Raw genomic sequence first — 17,918 nt, forward strand, 5'->3', positions numbered from 1 at the left:
GTCCGGGGCCAGGACTGCAGGGGCCCGCGAGCGCCAACCTGCCCCGGGTCCAGCCCGCCGGGCACCGCGCCGGCTCCCAGCCCTGCAAAGGCGGCCACGGGGCTGGGGCACAGGCCCCTGCGCCCTCGCCTCACCCCAGCCCCAGGGGCGCACTGGGCCCCGTCTCATCTCCCCCCCCCCCCCCCTCCTGGGGGGATGACCAAGGGCTGCCGGGGCGCGCGCCCCAGCCCGGAGCCGCCCGGAGCCGCAGAGTGATGGCGAGTGGCCCCTCGGGGCGCCAGGCACGACTGTCCCCAGGGGGCCGCGCCTCTGGGAGGGGCGCCTGACAAGGTCTCCGCAGCAGCGCCCCGTTGCAGCCCCGCATCCAAGCTGCTCCCCCAGAGGGCGCCGCATCCCCACGGGCCACCACAGTCCCTGAGCCCCAGTGTGCCCTGGCCCTCCTGGGGCGCAGAAGGGCTCGCAGCTGAGGCTCTGCTCTTCAGCCCCCTGGTTTCTCTGAGCACAGGCGGGGGTCAGCGGGGTCAGCCCGCCCTGCAGCGCCTCCTGCTTCTCCACTTGCGGCCCGTCCACTGGCTTCAATCAGGACGCCCCTGCCCAGCAGGCAGCAGGGGCCCCGGGGCCCCGTTACGTGGGGGCGCCCCCCAGGCAGCGTCAGCACCCCTGGGGCCGAGGGGCCTCGCGGGCGCCGGGAGCCCGTTCGACAGCCTCGGGGACGCGCCAGCCCCCAGCCGGCCGCGCTGATGGGAGAGCCCGCGGGGCAGCCCCGCCCTCGCCCGCGCCGGAGCGGCCACCGGGCACGGCCAGTTGGTGGGGGAGGAGGCCTGGCAGAGCCCCCCCCCCCCCCCCGCCCTTCAACCCGCGGCCGAGGCGGGCGCTGGCGGCTCCGCCCGGGGCTCTCCTGGACCCGGGGCGGCTGCTCCGACCGTGAGCCCCTCCCGGACCGCCCGCCGGGCCCAGAGGACTCGCCCCACAGGGGCCACGCGCCCCTCAGGCTGCCGCGCGGGCGAGGGGGGGGCGGGGGGGCAGCGGGGAGGGGCCGCGTCCTGCGCTCCGCGGGCAGAAGGCGAAGCGTCTCCGCGAAGGGGAAACGCCGGCCTCGGAGCCCGCCGCGCCGCGGGTGGGGAGCGGGTCGGGCGGCTGCGCGCCCCTCTGCTGGGGCCGGGGGGCTCCTGCTTCTTCTCCTGTTTCTCCCGAGCGGCCGCCCCTGCTCCCGCCGCGTCCACACCCGCCGTGGCCCGTCCAGGCCGAGCAGCCGCTCCGAGCAGCCCCGCCTGGCGCGGGCTCGTCCCGGCCAGTGGCTCCTCCAGACATGCCCGCCGAGCCCGAGCCCGAGCCCGGCCGGCAATGCCGCGTCCCCACCTGAACCCGCCCCGCGCTCCTGCAGACGCGGGGGGCCGTGGGGGAAGCGGGCAGAGTCACCCCGCTTCGTGGGACCCGGCGAGGGCCAGGCACGCCTCGCGCAGCAGGACCCGGCGCCCCTCACCCCAACCGCGGTCATTGAGCTTCGGGGCTAAACTCGTTTCTCTTTTGGTGAAAGAGGATTTTCTTTAGAGACGAGCGCGGAACCTAGACACGCGGCCGCGGGGTGTTCTGCAGGGGAGACCCCTCCCCGGGCCGCCGGGCCAGCACCCCGCCCTGCAGACGCAACCGGAGTGCGGCGGCCGCTTCCTCCCGAAGGGCCTCTCCGGCGGCCCCACCGTGGACGCGGCTGTGCAGGCGTCTCCTTGGCCATCGACGCCTTGGGCTTCCCGGGGAATCTGTCTGTGGTCATGGTGATCACCAGGGACGGCCGCCTGCACACGCCCATGTACCTCTTCCTCAAGAGCCTGTCCCTCCTGGACGCCTGCTGCACCTCGGTCACCATGCCCAGGGCCGTGGTCAGCGGAATGGCCAGCTCTGAGGAGATCTCCGTCCTGGCGTGCGTGGTCCGGCTCTACCTGTTCCTCGCTTGCGGATACCGAGTGCTTCCTGCTCACGGCCATGGCCTATGATTGCTGCCTGGCCATCCACAGGCCCCTGCTCTATGGGGCCACCATGAGCCGGGGCCGCTGCTGGGGGCGGTGTCCAGGGCCTGGACGGGCGGGGCCCTCTACACCACCTTCCAGGCTGTCAACACCTTCTCCCTGCCCTTCTGCGGCCTCAGTGTCATCCACCAGTTCTTCGGCCACATGCCCCCCACCATGAGGCTGGCCTGCACGAGGCCTGGAGCTTCATCGACAGCAGCTGTGTCATCCTGGGGGCCTTCGCCCTGACCCTCCTCTCCTACCTGTGCATCGTGTCCACGGTGGCCAGGATCCCGCATGCGCAGGGCCACCAGAGGGCCTTCTCCACCTGCTCAGCCCACCTCGCCACTGTCCTGCTGTTCTGCAGCACTGGCAGCTCCACATACCTGCGGCCCAGCTCCAGCTACTCACCCCTCGCCAACCGGCTGGTGTCCACCTGCTACTGCGTTGTCACCCCAACCCTGAATCCCATCATCTACTGCCTACGGAACAAGGACATGAAAGTGGCTCTTAAGAAGGCGTTTCACCAGGCACAGGGGACAAGGTGAGCGTCTACTCAGCGCACATTTCCTCACATTCCAATCACGGCCCGGTGGGAAGCCAGGGCAGCCTGTGCAGCGAGCTGCTCTCCCTCGTGTTCCATTGGCCACCGGGCCGGGCTGCGTGTCTGCAAGAAACACGGGCACGCGGGGCCTGTCCCCTGCTGAGACGCAGACACGCCATCCGCACCGGGCACCTTCTGTTCCACGTGTGGAGACGCGCTGTGGTCCTAAAACCACCTTCCTGTGAAATGAAAATACCCTAACGGATTTAGGCCCCCGCAACAGAGAAGCATAAAAACTTCCCATATCACCGAGTGAGTATCTAGAGAAAGCTCAATTTCTTGGTTCCTTTTCTTCTCAGTTAAGGAGCCCAGGGCCCGCCGTGGCCGCTCTGTCATTGGCTGCTGCTTGATGTGCCCGTCCACTCAGCGGCTTTTCCAGCTGTGCGGTGTGACCACAGCACAGCTGCAAAGCCCCAGGTTGGCACCTGTGCAGCCACTGCCAAGCCGGCCTTCCTCCCTGGACATTTACCACTGACCTCACTTGAGACAGCACCTCATGCCAGAGCAGGGCGGAGGCTGAAATGGGCCCTCGTGGGCACAGCTGTCCAGGGAGATGTGCCCATGTCCCTTGGTCCTTGATGCCCTCCCGCCCCCGCCCCACTTGCCTCTGTCAGCACTAGACACCCAGAGCCTGCACAGGCGCACCGCAGGGCAACTACCGTGCGGATCCCAGGGTGCAGACACATTCCCAGCAGGTGCGCCTGCAGCCACGCAGTGTCCCCCCAGGGCTGTCCACGGGAGCAGCGGGGAGACCCATCCTGGCACGGGCAGTGGCTCAGACATGCTCCACTTTCTGTCTGCATCGAGGCGGCAGCCTGGGCCACTCCATGAGGCCCCATGAGGTTCGCGGGGCCCTGCGCCTGGTGGACACTGTGGCTGGAGCCCCGGGCACGCGAGGTCATGCAGGTGCTCTCAGACGCACAGGGCCACCCCCCTGGACCCCGACAGGAGGCCCCGCAGGCAAACACAGCACAGCCCGGGGAGAGTGTCCCCCTGCGGATGAAGCTCCACTGGGCAAGCGGCGGCCAGCCTAGTGTGGCCCCCGAGGGCTTCAGAGCCGCAGGGGCACCCACTGCACCCCCGCCTCACGCCGCCCCTGGACTCTTGTTGCCTCTCCCTGGGCAGCATCACCCTGGCCATCGGGAGCCCGGCTTGGAGGCGCGTCCGCGCTCCCTTGAGTTCGTTTCTCCGGGCTGGGCCAGGCGTGCGTTGTGTCCACGCGCGGTGCGGCCCAGACGCGGCTCCAGGTGAAGGAACAGGAACCGCGTCCGAGTGACCTCGCGGCGTCCAGCCCGTGTTCCTGACCCACAGGCCGCGCAGATGAGGATCTGACCACAGTGACTGAACTCCCCGTGGGCCGCTGCATGGGGTGGGGGCAGCTGGGCCTGGGGCAGGGTGGGGGGCGGGGGGGGAGGAGGGAAAGGGCGGGGGCGGCTGGGCCGGGTGGGGGTGAGGGGGACAGGCCGCTCCTGCACATTGACTGTCCTTTTTCAAGTATCTTTGTCCTCGTCTGGGTCGCAGGTTGAGCCTAGAGCTCTGGCTCTGCAGTGACAAGGCAAAAAAAAACAACAAAAACTTTTCTTTGGGATGCCAGCGGAGGCATGTGCGGGGATCCACTGTGCTCCCTCTCACGTCCCACTCCCCGACTCCCTCCCCCTCGCCCCTGCCCCTGTGGGACCCCAGTGGGGGGGGGAGCCGGGGGAGGGGAGGGCGATGCCAGGAGGGGAACCAGGGCTCAGCCTGGGCCCTTGTCGTGCTCCTCCGCCTGCCCTGGGGCTCCTGTCTGCTGGGTGCGCGCAACGGTTCGGGGCAGGGCCTGGTCTCCAAGCCGCCACCCGGGTGCATGTTAGGGCCGTCGAGCCACTCCACAGCAGCACGGCCTGCTATGACACCCGTGGACTGGACAGGCGCCCAGACCACTGCTTCACGCTCAGCGCCTTGCGGGCGAGGCCACTGGAGTCAGCAAAACTGCGGCCATCACGGACCTCAGGCCGGCTCCCGAAACCCAGCTGCAGTTCTGTCTCGGGGTGCGCTGGGCACTCATGCTCCCACATCCACTCACCCGGGTGCAGGCGTCACTGTCTGCGCATCCACATGCACTGGCCTGGTCCATGACCTCAGCGGAGCAAGCAGCACCCCAGGCCCCCACAACCTGCTCCCTGAGCCCCTAAAGGACACCCTTCCTGGGGCACTGACCCCTACCTGCCCCTGGCCCTCATGCAGAGTGGGAGGAAAGGGGGTGTCATCTCCCAGGAGGTCTAGATGTCCTAGCATCAGGGGTCACAGTGCCAGCAGGCAGGGCCCCCAGGGGCAGGGCAGGGGTCGTCCTCCAGGCCAAGGGTGGGGGACGGGGGGCTCCCAGGTGGGCAGATGGGCCGCAGTGTCTCCCCCTAAATGGCAGCCGCAGGGATCCCCAGAGTTGGGTGAAGCACCAGTTGCCCTCCCGTCTGCGGCCACGGCCCATCCCCACTGGGCAGTGCGTGTCCCTCACCCCGGCCTCGGCCCAGCCCCACAGCCCTGCGGACGCCCCTACCCCCCACCCAGGGCCACCTGGCAGAGCCCTTTGGGCACAAACGCGACCATGTTCCCATCACAGGTCAGAAGCGACTATCACACTTGGCTACTCTCAGTCTGTGTCTCTTTCCTTAAATATCTAGTCCACTAGTTCCCCACAGTCTGTGACCCTGGCCGCGTCCAGGCTGTCCCTTCAGACGGACCAGAATGGCCCGAGGTCACTGGAGCAGACGTACCTGGTCTCACCAGGCCCTTCTCTGCTCAGGGACAGACTCGGGGGACGGACACAGGCGTGAAACCCTTCTTTTCATGTGATGATTTCAGGGTGCTCGCATTCTCTTCACCTTTCTTCCCTCTCAAATTAAAAGCAACTATGAGTCATCATTGAGACACACGTGTAAGACCCCCCCCAAGACCAGGGGCGCAGCAGGGACCCCAGCTCCCCCTCGGGGGTGAGGATCCCTGAGGGCCATTTCTCACATCCAGGTATTTTTACTTTTCTGCTGAAACTTCAATATAAATCAAATTTTAGCGCTAAAAAAAATTCCCTGATTCTGTGTTTAAGGGCATGGAGAGACCCTCTGGGCCAGGGCCGAGTCTCATGTTGTCACCACTGGGACCTGAGTCCATCCCCGGCCAGGGGGTGACCCACACACGCAGCAGATCCCTCCTGACTCCCCCTGCTCCCCTCAGCAGTGGATCTCATTAGCTCTGCCTGTTCTGCTCCCCGCTCTGTCTCTGGGGAGTCCTCTCACCCAACACCTCTGGCTGCACCCCAGTTCTTCTGTGCATAAATAAATAAAATAAATCTTTAAAAAATAAAGATATGTAAATAAGCCTCTCAGTGACAGAGGTATAAAGCCATTATTTCCAATTTTATTGGAAATGTTATTTTAGTATTGATGAGCAAAACAGAAAATGTGCAGTGGATCTTCCAGACACGGCAAAGCCTCCACGCGGGACTCTCCCTCCCACTCCCCTGGGAGCCTCAGTCCACAGGCGGAGATTTGTGTTTTAAGAAGGGAGGGGGGGCACCCCAGGGACTGCGCAGGACAGAGGCTGGGGGGGTGACCTGTACTGAGGACGGTGAATCTGAACCCCTAAAACTATACCATCTTGTATGTCAATGTTTAGAAATTAAAAAAAAAAAAACATTTATATGGACTAGTAGGTTCTAAAAAGGAAAGGCATAAAAAATAAATAACTTTTTAAAGACACATAAACAAGTTCACATCCCAGGAGACCAGTCCCGGGCTTTCTCACTCCCTTCTGCGCAATTTCTCCTCCTCGCTCCCCCTCTTTCCTTCCTTATTTCCTTTCATACTGTGCCCCTCCCGCCTCCATATCCCATCCCCCCCACCAGGCCGAGGGGTCCCCCCCGGGGTGCAGCGACTTTCCCGCTCCCTGTGGACAGGCTCATCCTGGCCCTGACGCTGAAGCCACCCGTCCCCGTGGGGTCAGGGGGTGATGGGCCTGGGGGACCAGGCCCTGCCCGCGGGGCCTCCCGGGCCCTGACTCGCTGACCCCGGGGGGCTCATTAATGGGGCGCAGGGAGCCCTGGGACAGGACAGCGCAGGGAGGCCCCTGGGGGGGCACGGGCAGGCGGAGGATGAAATCCCGGCCCGCGGCGGGTCTGTCTGTCGGCATCGGGGGCACAGGAGAGAGTCCGGGCTTGGGAGCCCCAAAGGCATGGCCGTCGCCGGCCATGGACCGACCCTCCCGCCCTGACCACGGACACTGACCAGCCCACCTTCGGGCACCCTGCTAGGTGCAGCCACCTGGGCGCAGGGAGGGTCACGAAGTCTCCGCTGCTGCGGGTCCGAGGCGCCCAGGCCTGGAGCGGGCAGCACTGTGTGGGGGGGGGATGCCGCTGAGGGCCCAAGGTGAGTGACCGCACAATGGGGTGGCCACAGGTCCCTGGCAGGGGAGCCCCAGAAGTGAGCAGCCTCACAGGGGTGGGGTTGGACGAGCTCCCCTGCAGCAGGGACAGCGGCTGTGACCATGGGTAGCAGCTGCAGGAGTAACATCTCAGCTCCTCACGCCAGGTGAAGGGCAGGACAATGACGGGGAGGGCAGCAGTGGGAGGTCACCGTCTCAGCGCATACTAGCAGGGGTGAGGGCCGAATGGTTGTCAGACAGCAACTTGGGGCGGGGACATCCCACCCACTGCTGTGATGAGGGAGGTGACCAGGAAGAGACTCGGGGCCATCAGTGTCCACTTGGTCCCAAAATGAGCTCCTGGAGCTGCTAATGGCCAGTGTTTTCTGGTTACTGGGGTCTGAGAACCACACAGGCTGGCTTTGGGGTGTCCTTTACTGTTCCTCTTCCTGATGTATCTTGGGCGTCCGCTCCAGGGAGGTGAGCTGACCTGGGGCATGGAGACGCCAGAGGAGGGGCCAGGCTCAGGGTTTTAGGGGTGCCCGTGTGTGGGACATAGTGAGATAGGAGGAGACTGCTCAGGGGGCTGAGGTCAGTTGAACTCTCTGCCCTTCAGCATCTCCCACAGGCGGCATGGACAGTGGCGGCACCTGTGGGTCACTGAAGCTGGAGAGGCCGAGCAGAGCAGGAGCTGAGATCACTGTGGGGGGACACTGGACAGAGCGTGGAGACAGGTCAGTGGGGAAGGACAGCGCTGGTCACCTGCAGAGACACCCTGGGTAACGCACTGGTGGATGGTCCTGACGTATTATTTCTCTAGACGTTCATGCAGTGATGGCTCCAGGGGTGACGAATCTCACGGCTGTGACAGAATTCGTGCTCCTGGGGTTCCCCACCCAGGGGACCATGGGCTTCCTGCACCCGCTGCTCTTCTCCCTGGTCTACCTGGGCGCCCTGCTGGGGAACGGGCTCATCGTCCTCATCACCACCCTGGACCGGCACCTCCACACCCCCATGTACTTCTTCCTGAGGAGTCTGTCCTTCGCCGATCTCTGCCTCATCTCAGCCACGGTCCCCAAGTCCATTGCCAACTCTCTGAGGTACAGCAGCTCCATCTCCTTCCCAGGCTGTGTCATCCAGTTATTCATGATGGTTTTTACAGCAACCACAGAGATGCACCTGCTCACGGTGATGAGCCTTGACCGCTATGCTGCCATCTGCCACCCCCTGCACTATGACGTCATCATGAGCTGGGACAGGTGTGTGCAGCTGACAGCTGTGTCCTGGCTGGGTGGGGGTCTCGATGCTGTGATGAACACAGCTGGAACCTTCTCCTTGTCCTACTGTGGGTCCAACGTGGTCCACCAGTTCTTCTGTGACATCCCCCAGTTACTGGCTATTTCCTGCTCAGGAAATTTAATGAATGAACTTGTCCCCATGCTTATTAGTGTGGTGTTTGATTCCTGCTGTTTCATTTTCATCATCCTTTCCTATGTGCACATCTTCTCTGCTGTCAGGAAGATCCCATCCGCAGAAGGGAAGGCCAAGGCCTACTCCACCTGCCTTCCCCACCTGCTGGTTGTGGTGCTGTTTGTCTCCACTGGATGCTTTGCTTATCTGAAGCCGACCTCAAAGACCCCCGTCCACGTCTGACCTGGTCATTTCTATGTTCTACACGGTGGTGCCCCCCACCTTTAATCCCATCATCTACAGTCTGAGGAACCAAGCCATGAAGTCGGCTGTGGGGAGACTGATGAAGGGGAGACTCACCAACAAGTAGAATCTATCTCCACTTTCTTTGACTAATCCATATTTGCAAAAGTCTCCACCCATGAGTTCTCATCTTCTAAATGAAAGCTTCCCCTTGTGACTTAATCTTTGCAACAGGGTAGAGAGATTTTTCATGTAATGCCTGGGCCACAAAGCACAGGGTCTCGCCAAGCGAGTCTTCAGCAGAGATGTGCCTGCGTTGGCTCCTCTTAATGATCTCAACTTCATAAGTTTCATCTTGGTTTCTCTCGGCATTCTGCAGGCTGTGGTGTGGCCAAGTGTGTGTGACATGACATCACGCAGACCATTGTCACTCCCCTGAGTGTCTTACAAGTTGTGTGGCCCCTTCACCATGGGACCATTCATCTTTCTGTTCTCTCAAATTCTGGTTTTCTGGCATGTCCTGTAGGTGTCATTGCAGATGCTCACCTGTGGACACTGGCTTTTTATTGAGGACAGGCCACTTTCCTGCGTGTCTCTTCTTGGGGAAGCTCATTTCCTTCTCTGACAGTGATATCACTATGCACCACCACTGTTGCCTTCATATTGAGGCACGGCAGGATCATATTGAGGCCTTCAAATGTTATAATAAGAATAAAGCTGCCTTGGGCCTCCCCAGTGCTGCAGTGGGTTGAGCACAGTGCTGTGAAACTGTCCGCAGCCTCTGCAGCAAGGGTTCAATCCAGGCAGACCAGGGAGATTCCCACATTGCTTTGAAGACCCCTCCTGTCTAGCCCGCGATTCCCCAGCAGTGTATTTCTATCGTCTGCCTGTTCTGTTCCCTACTCTGTCTCTGGTGAATCCTCTCACTCACCTGCACCTCTGGCCTGGTCTCTGGTTCTTGTGTAAATAAATATAATCCTAAAAAAAAAAATAAAGAATAAACCTGCTATGAATGTCCCCGTGCAGTTTGATGTGAATATTTCCGTGTAGCCTGTGACGATGACACAGACTCTGGGAAGGCCGGATCACATGGTAAAAGCACATTCAGTGGGTGTTTGACTCCAACGACCTTCCACAAGGGTGCCTCACGTTTGCACCCCCCTGAGCAGTACGTCCAATTCCTGACAATCTTTTCCTGAACGGCTTTGGCCCTAGTGTTCCTGAGGAGCCAGCAGGTAGCTGGTGCCGGCAAGTCGGCTCGGTGTGCGGGTCTCGTGACAAGGGATGTGACTCGTTCTCACCTGTTCAGTGCACACCCCCGTCTGCTCTGGTGAAGGGTCTGTTCAGATCATTGGCTCATTGACTGGGATTGCTGTTTTATTGCTGAATTTTATAAGAGCTTTCTGTATCTGGTAAGGGCTTTAAGACAATTGTGTCTTATATAAATACTGCCTCCCATTTTGCGGCTTTACTCCTGATTCTCATGGTATTTCCTTTCAGGCAAGTTTTCCATGTTCCTGATTCCAGGCTTTCAATCTTTCCTTTCACGCCTCCTGCTCTGGGGCATGTCTACGAGGGTCAGCAGGTAGAGGTTACGTAGACTTCATCCGGGAACATCGAGGATTTATGCGCTACTGTCTAATATCAGCTCCTGATCCATCCAGAGTTGTATCCTGGGTAAGCTGTGGGGTCAGAACCCACAGTGAGATCTACCATCGCACAAGGTGGGAGGCGGGAATCGTGCAACCACTTCAGAGATCAGAGGGAATAGTGGGCAAGATGCTGCCTCCATTGGCAGTTAAAAATCCTCTGATTGACACCGAGACAGGGAACACTTCCAAGCACGGTTTATGGAGCCTACGTTACTCTCCATATCCACATCGATGACAAAGACACACACTAAAGGCCAGTTTCTCTCGTGAAAAAGGATGCAAAACTATGCAATAAAATCTGAGCAACCACAACAACAGTGCACGGACATGATTATGTGCCATGAGAAGAACGAAATTTATGTTTGTTGCATTTTAAAGCCATCGGCCCATGAGGCAAGGGAGAGAGAGGAAGGAGCAGCTGCAGAGTTGCGGGTGGCGGGAGAGCTGCGGGGCCAGTTGTGCTAAGAGAAAAGGTTTGTGAAGAGAAAAGGCTGCGGAGTTGCAGGCAGGCAGGGGCGCCCCAAGTGGAGTCCATAGCACAGACGCAAGGGTGGCTCCGCACATGAAGCATCAGAAAGACAAAGCCCCCGGGACGTTTTCAACAGATGCAGAGAAAGCATTTGAAAAGACTCCAGATCCACTGACGGTGAGACACTGAGCAGCCGGGTGGACGCAGAGTCTGCACATGATGAAAGCCGCGTGTGATGCAGCCCCAGCTGACAGCATCCCCGGTGTGAGGCCCGAAGCTTTTCCAATAAGACCTGGGCCAAGGCTGTCACGGCCACCCTCACCGCCACTGTGGACGAAGCTTCTCGCAGGCCAGGGGCAGCCTCTAGGCACCCAGTGAACTCAAAGTGGAAGGTGGGGGTAGAAGAACAATTGCCTTCACGAGGACATCTCAACAGAAGAAACCCCGGGAGTAAACTCCATGAGGGAGGGAAAAAGACAAAGAACAGAGGAAGACGTCGTCAAAAGAAACGGAAACCCAAGGACGTGGAAAGAGAGTCCCTGCTCGCGGCTGGAGAGTCAGCTTGTCCACACGGCCCCTCCCCAGGGGGTGCTCGGATCGGATGCGGCCCCAACAAAATGACTGGCCTTCTACGCAGATAGGGGACAAACCTTCCCAAACCATGTGGGAAGGCAAAGCTCTGCTGACGACGATGAGGGGCACGGGAGGAATCGCACCTCCAGACCTCACCCTAAACCCCAGAGCTGTCCCCCTGAGACCGCACGTGCCGGAACACACAGACACAGACCACGGACTAGAAGGACCAGAAATAATCCCACATCTCTGCGGACAGTGATGATGACAAGAGCCGGAGCTGGAGCGAGGAACCCCCCGCAGCCAGGGGCGCTGGGACACCCGGACACGGGCGGGAGTGACCCTCGGCCACGGGTCACACCACATCAAAAATAAACTCAAGGGCCTCCCCGGCGGCGCAGCGGTTGAGCGCTGGGTTGCGAAGCTGCCCGCGGCCTCTGCGGCGCCGGTTCGATCCCCGGCTGCTCCCCGGCCACCGGAGGACGGTCCCCCATGGCGCGCAGACCTCTCCTGCCGCCCGCTGCTTCCCTCAGCAGTGTGCTTCGGTCCCTCTGCCTGCTCTGCTCCCCGCTCTGGCTCTGGTGGATCCTCTCACCCTCCGGCGCCTCTGACTGTGCCCAGCGCTTGTATAAATTAAAAAAAAAAATCTTTTTTTACAAAAAAATAAATAAATAAACTCAAAATGGAATAACTGACTTTCCACATACACGAAGTCACCAGAATCATGAGAGAAACCCACGTAACGTGACCCACGTGCAGACACCCACAGCCGCAGGCCGCTGTGCTGAGACGAAAGGCCACGTTCCCCCAGCGGAGGGAGCACTGAGGGGCAGCGGGGGTGCAGGGGAGACACAGACACACGGAGACGAATGAGCGATGTTTAGAGACGAGGAAAAACGCATTCGCGGGAACACTCAGTTCCTGCCCCGGGTCCTCAGTTCTGCCCAGTTCCCGCTCCCGCCCCCACGCTCCCCCCCTTCTGTCCTTGGTGTCTTAGCTTTACAGTCGGCTCCACACGCCCGTCCCCCCCAGGCCCAGGGGGCCCCCCGGGCGGCGGTGACATTCCCACTCCCAGTGGACGGGGTCGTCTTGGCACTGACGCCGGGACCACCTCGTCCCCCCGGGGTCAGGGGGTGATGGGCCTGGGGGACCAGGTCCTGCCCGCGGGGCCTCCCGGGCCCTGAGCACTGACCCTGGAGGCTCATTACCGGGGCGCCGGAGCCCTGGGACAGGACAGCACAGGGAGGCCCCTGGGCGCAGGCAGGCGGGGGTAGAAGTCCCGACCCGCTGCAGGTCTGTCTGTGGTGTCGGGGCACAGGTCAGAGTCCCGGGTTTGGGAGACCCGAGCGCGTGTCCGTCAGGGCCATGGATCATCCCTCCTGCCCTGACCGCAGACACGGACCAGCCCACCCTCGGGCGCCCTGCTAGGCACGGCCGCCTGGGCGCAGGGTGGGCCCGAAGTCTCGGCTACTGCGGGTCCGAGGCTCATGGGCCGGGACGGGGGCAGCGCTGTGCGGGGTGAGGCCGCCGCGGACCCGAGGTGAGTGACCGCACAGTGGGGTGGCCCAGGGCCCGGGAGGGGGCGCCCAGAGGGGAAGCAGCCTTACAGGGGTGGGGGTGGACAAGCTCCCCTGCAGCAGGGACAGCGGCTGTGACCATGGGAAGCAGCTGCAGGAGAAACCACCTCAGCTCCTCGGGTGGGGGAGGGGCAGGACAGTGACCGGGAGGGCAGCAGCGGGAGGTCACCCTCTCAGTGCATACGAGCAGGGGCGAGGGCCAGACGGTCGTCAGACAGCGACTTCGGGTGGGGACACCCCACCCACTGCCGTGATGAGGGACGTGGGTGCGGACCAGGAACAGACACGGGGCCTCAGTGTCCACTTGGTCCCAGAATGTGCACCTGGAGCGGCGACAGCCCAGTGTTTTACAGGGACTGGGGGGTGAGAACCCCACGGGCTAGATTGGGGTGTCCTTCACGGTTCACGTCTTGATTCTTGTGGGGTCCCGCTGCTGATGGGCCCAGGGACGGCAGAGCAGGGGCCAGATCAGGGTTTCAGGGGCGCCCATGCACGGCATGCGGTGAGACGGGAGGAGACCACTCAGGGGGCTGAGGTGAGTTCAACTCTCTGACCTTTAGCATCTCAGCCAGAGCGTCCCAGACAGGAGCCGGGGGCGCCCCAGAGGGAGAGAAGCACCACCTCGGAGCGTCCACACCGGCCAGGGGAATGTGGTGTCGAGACCTGAGAGCCGCAGGGTCTGGCCTGGGCCGCGGGACACGCACCGGGTCTGTGTGAGACTGAACGGGGTGTGATGACCGCAGAGCCAGGACCTGGGAGTGAGCCCCGGGCAGGTGACTCGGCTCCATCCCGGGACAGGTGGGGTCACTTGGGGTCACAGAGCTTTATTTTACTGCCGCGGACCAGCACAGCGATGGGCGATGAGGCCGTCTTAGGGTTGAGAGATTGTGCGGAGGGGTCAGGGATTTGGCAAATAAATGACAAACAGACACACTTTAAGTGAGTGAAAATCTGAGTGTAATTTTATTAAGTTAGTGGCCAGGATATATATGTGTTTTTTAAAAGCATAGGATCGGTTATCAGTGAACTAAGCCAGTGGGCTCCTAGGTTTAGCTTATCATTGACAGGGCAGTGATTTATGTCCGAAGCTACATCTGGACCCAGCCTCGTTTTTAAGTAGACAGGCTATTAATTTTTTTTTGTTCTATATAATTTTTGTTGCACTAACTACTACTACTACTTACTCATTTTTACTCATAATTAATTGTCATGGGTGAACTTATTTTATAATGCAGTTAATATTCAAGGTACTAAAGTCAAACACATAATAGAAAGATTATTAAACCAACAATTCTATCATTACACAGTGGTTAGTAATGTTTCATTTGAATTAGCCTAATTATTAAATTACGTATGTTTTTTTAATGAGTAACCAATGACCAGAAAAAGCAAAGATTTTAGAAAGACAGTTGTAGCAGAATAAGGTTTGTGGGCCTTGAGAAAGCGAGATAAGGTTCCGTGTGGTCAGCATTTCTTTTAACCATCTCTGTGGCGGCTTCTGGTCTCTGAACAGGCGTCCAGCTTATCTGTGCCTTAGGGAGTTTGCTGTTCTCCCCCTGCGCGCTGGTTCCTTGCCCACGCCGGACCTCAGGGACCATGGCAACAGCCATTAGCCCTGAAGGTCACTGCAGGGGGAGGTGAAGCATTTTACTACTTTCGCTCGGCCAAAAGCCAAAATTTCATCTGCTCTTTCCGTTATCCGTCACCATGCAAAGGGTTTGAGCATAACACAGATTAGGGTCAACGTGAAAACAACGTGGGGGGCACGTGGCTTCAGCTCCGTGGTTCCCAACTTGCAAGTGTGTGGGGAGCAGATCCGCACAGGCAGAGACCCCGGGGCCCGTGGCCAGAGGGACAGACTCACGCTCACACCCTCTGGCTCAACCCCGAGAGTCCTCCTCCCTGCACAGACGTGCAAGAGTCTGAAGGGGACAGAGGGCCAGGGAGGGAGCCGGGGGTGGACGAGCTACCCTGCAGCAGGGACAGCGGCTGTGGCCATGGGAAGCAGCTGCAGGAGAAACCACCTCAGCTCCTCGGCTGGGGGAGGGGCAGGACAATGACCGGGAGGGCAGGACGGGAGGTCACCCTCTCAGCGCATACCAGTAGGGGCGAGGGCCAGACGGTTGTCAGGTGGTGATGCTGGTCGGGGACACCCCACCCACGGCCATGATGAGGGAGGTGGGCGCCGACCAGGAAAAGACTCGGGGCCATCAGTGTCCACTTGGACTCAAAATGATCTCCTGGAGCTGAAACTGGCCAGTGTTTTCTGGTTACTGGGGTCTGAGAACCACACAGGCTGGCTTTGGGGTGTCCTTTCTGTTCCTCTTCCTAAGTTATCTTGGGCATCCTGCTACAGGGAGGTGCACTGACCTGGGGCCTGGGGACAGCAGAGGAGGGGCCGGGGTCAGGGTTTCAGGGGTGCCCATGCACGGGACGTGGTGAGATGGGAGGAGACTGCTCAGGGAGCTTAGGTCAGTTGAACTCTCTGCTCTTTGGCATCTCCCACAGGCAGCGTGGACAGTGGAGAGTCCGAGAAGAGCAGAAGCAGAGATCCCTGCAGTGGGGGCGGGGGTGGTCACGGACAGAGCGCGGAGAGAGGTCAGTGAGAATGGACAACGGTGGTCACCTGCAGAGAGACTTGGTGGGTCCAACACTGATGGATGGTCCTAGTACTTTATTCCTCTAGACGTTCATGCAGTGATGGCTCCAGGGGTGACCAATCTCACGGCCGTGACAGAATTCGTCCTCCTGGGGTTCCCCACCCAGGGGCCCATGGGCTTCCTGCACCCGCTGCTCTTCTCCCTGGTCTACCTGGGCGCCCTGCTGGGGAACGGGCTCATCGTCCTCATCACCACCCTGGACCGGCACCTCCACACCCCCATGTACTTCTTCCTGAGGAATCTGTCCTTCGCCGATCTCTGCCTTATCTCAGTCATAGTCCCCAAGTCCATTGCCAACTCTCTGAGGCACAGCAGCTCCATCTCCTTCCCGGGCTGTGTCCTCCAGATCTTCATGATGGTTTTTACAACAACGACAGAGCTGCACATACTCACAGCAATGAGCCTTGACCGCTATGCTGCCATCTGCCACCCCCTACACTATGAGGTCCTCATGAGCAGGGACAGGTGTGTGCAGCTGACAGCTGTGTCCTGGCTGGGTGGTAGTGTTTATGGTGTGATGAACACAGCTGGAACCTTCTCCTTGTCCTACTGTGGGTCCAGCGTGGTCCACCAGTTCTTCTGTGACATCCCCCAGTTATTGGCTATTTCCTGCAGAGGAAATATAATGAGCGAACTTGTCCCCATGCTCATTAATGTGCTGTTGGATTTGTGCTGCTTTACGTTCATCGTCATTTCCTATGTGCACATCTTCTCTGCTGTCAGGAAGATCCCATCCACAGAAGGGAAGGCCAAGGCCTACTCCACCTGCCTTCCCCACCTGCTGGTTGTGGTGCTGTTTCTCTCCACTGGATTCTTTGCTTATCTGAAGCCGACCTCAGAGACCCCGTCCATGTCTGACCTGGTCATTTCTATGTTCTACACGATGGTGCCCCCCACCTTTAATCCCATCATCTACAGTCTGAGGAACCAAGCCATGAAGTCGGCTGTGGGGAGACTGATGAAGGGGAGACTCACCAACAAGTAGAATCTATCTCCACTTTCTTTGACTAATCCATATTTGCAAAAGTCTCCACCCATGAGTTCTCATCTTCTAAATGAAAGCTTCCCCTTGTGACTTAATCTTTGCAACAGGGTAGAGAGATTTTCCATGGAACGCCTGTGCCACAAAGCACAGGGTCTCGCCAAGCGATAGTCTTCAGCAGAGATGTGCCTGCGTTGGCGCCTCTTAATGATCTCAACTTCATAGGTTTCATCTTGGTTTCTCTCGGCATTCTGCAGGCTGTGGTGTGGCCAAGTGTGTGTGACATGACATCACGCAGACCATTGTTACTCCCCTGAGTGTCTTACAAGTTCTGTCGCCCCTTCACCATGGGACCATTCATCTTTCTGTTCTCTCAAATTCTGGTTTTCTGGCATGTGCCGTGTGTGTCATCGCAGATGCTCACCTGTGGACACTGGCTCTTTATTGAGGACAGGCCACTTTCCTGCGTGTCTCTTCTTGGGGAAGCTCATTTCCTTCTCTGACAGTGATATCACTATGCACCACCACTGTTGCCTTCATATTGAGGCACGGCCGGATCGCCTCCAAATGTTGTAATAAGAGTAAAGCTGCTATGGGCCTCCCCAGTGCTGCAGTGGGTTGAGCGTAGTGCTGTGAAGCTGTCCGCAACCTCTGCAGCGAGGGTTAGTTCCAGGCTGACCAGGGAGCTACCCACATGGTGCGGCAGCTTCTCCTGTCTCCCCGTTGCTCCCCTCAGCAGTGTGTTTCAGTCAGTCTGCCTGTTCTGTTCCCCGCTCTGTCTCTGGTGGATCCTCTCACCCGCTGCACCTCTGGCCTGGTCTCCAGGTCTTGTATAAATAAATAAAATCTTAAAAAAATAAATAAATAAAGCTGCTGTGAATGTCCCCGTGCAGTTTGATGTGAATATTTCCGTGTAGCCTGTGACAATGACACAGACTCTGGGAAGGCCGGATCACGTGGTAAAAGCACATTCAGTGTGTGTTTGACTCTAACGATCTTCCACAAGGGTCCCTCACGTTTGCACCCCCTGAGCAGTAAGTCCAGTTCCTGACACTCTTTTCCTGAACGGCTTTGGCCCTAGTGTTCCTGAGGAGCCAGCAGGTAGCAGGTGCCGGCGAGTCAGCTTGGTGTGCGGGTCTCGTGACAAGGGATGTGACTCGTTCTCACCTGCTCAGTGCACACCCCCATCTGCTCTGGTGAAGGGTCTGTTCAGATCATTGGCTCATTGACTGGGATTGCTGTTTTATTGCTGAATTTTATAAAAGCTTTCTGTATCTGGTAAGGGCATTTAGTCAATTGTGTCTTACATAAATACTGCCTCCCATTTAGCGGCTTTACTCCTGATTCTCATGG

The 17,918-nt window shown here is 59.5% G+C and overlaps 1 protein-coding gene and 1 pseudogene across 2 annotated transcripts in view; both read left to right on the forward strand.

Moving 5' to 3' along the window:
• Positions 1 to 1,769: 1,769 nt before the first annotated feature.
• Positions 1,770 to 6,644, forward strand: LOC311176891 (olfactory receptor 5V1-like; annotated as a pseudogene). The gene is made up of 2 exons: positions 1,770 to 2,547; positions 6,536 to 6,644. The product of its transcript is annotated as an olfactory receptor 5V1-like (transcript).
• A 341-nt stretch (positions 6,645 to 6,985) lies between these two features.
• The window catches only part of LOC311176892 (olfactory receptor 14A16-like), a gene marked incomplete at both ends in the record, with an annotated part of 54,208 nt that continues 43,275 nt past the window's right edge, over positions 6,986 to 17,918 (forward strand). The window contains 4 exons of the mRNA XM_084242527.1: positions 6,986 to 7,004; positions 9,822 to 9,887; positions 12,379 to 12,500; positions 12,741 to 12,886. Coding sequence (XP_084098653.1) covers positions 6,986 to 7,004; positions 9,822 to 9,887; positions 12,379 to 12,500; positions 12,741 to 12,886 — 353 coding nt within the window. The remainder of the gene's footprint in view (positions 7,005 to 9,821; positions 9,888 to 12,378; positions 12,501 to 12,740; positions 12,887 to 17,918) is intronic.

The sequence above is a fragment of the Talpa europaea genome, assembly GCF_964194135.1.
Source record: "Talpa europaea genome assembly, chromosome: 9".
Lineage (NCBI taxonomy): Eukaryota > Metazoa > Chordata > Mammalia > Eulipotyphla > Talpidae > Talpa > Talpa europaea.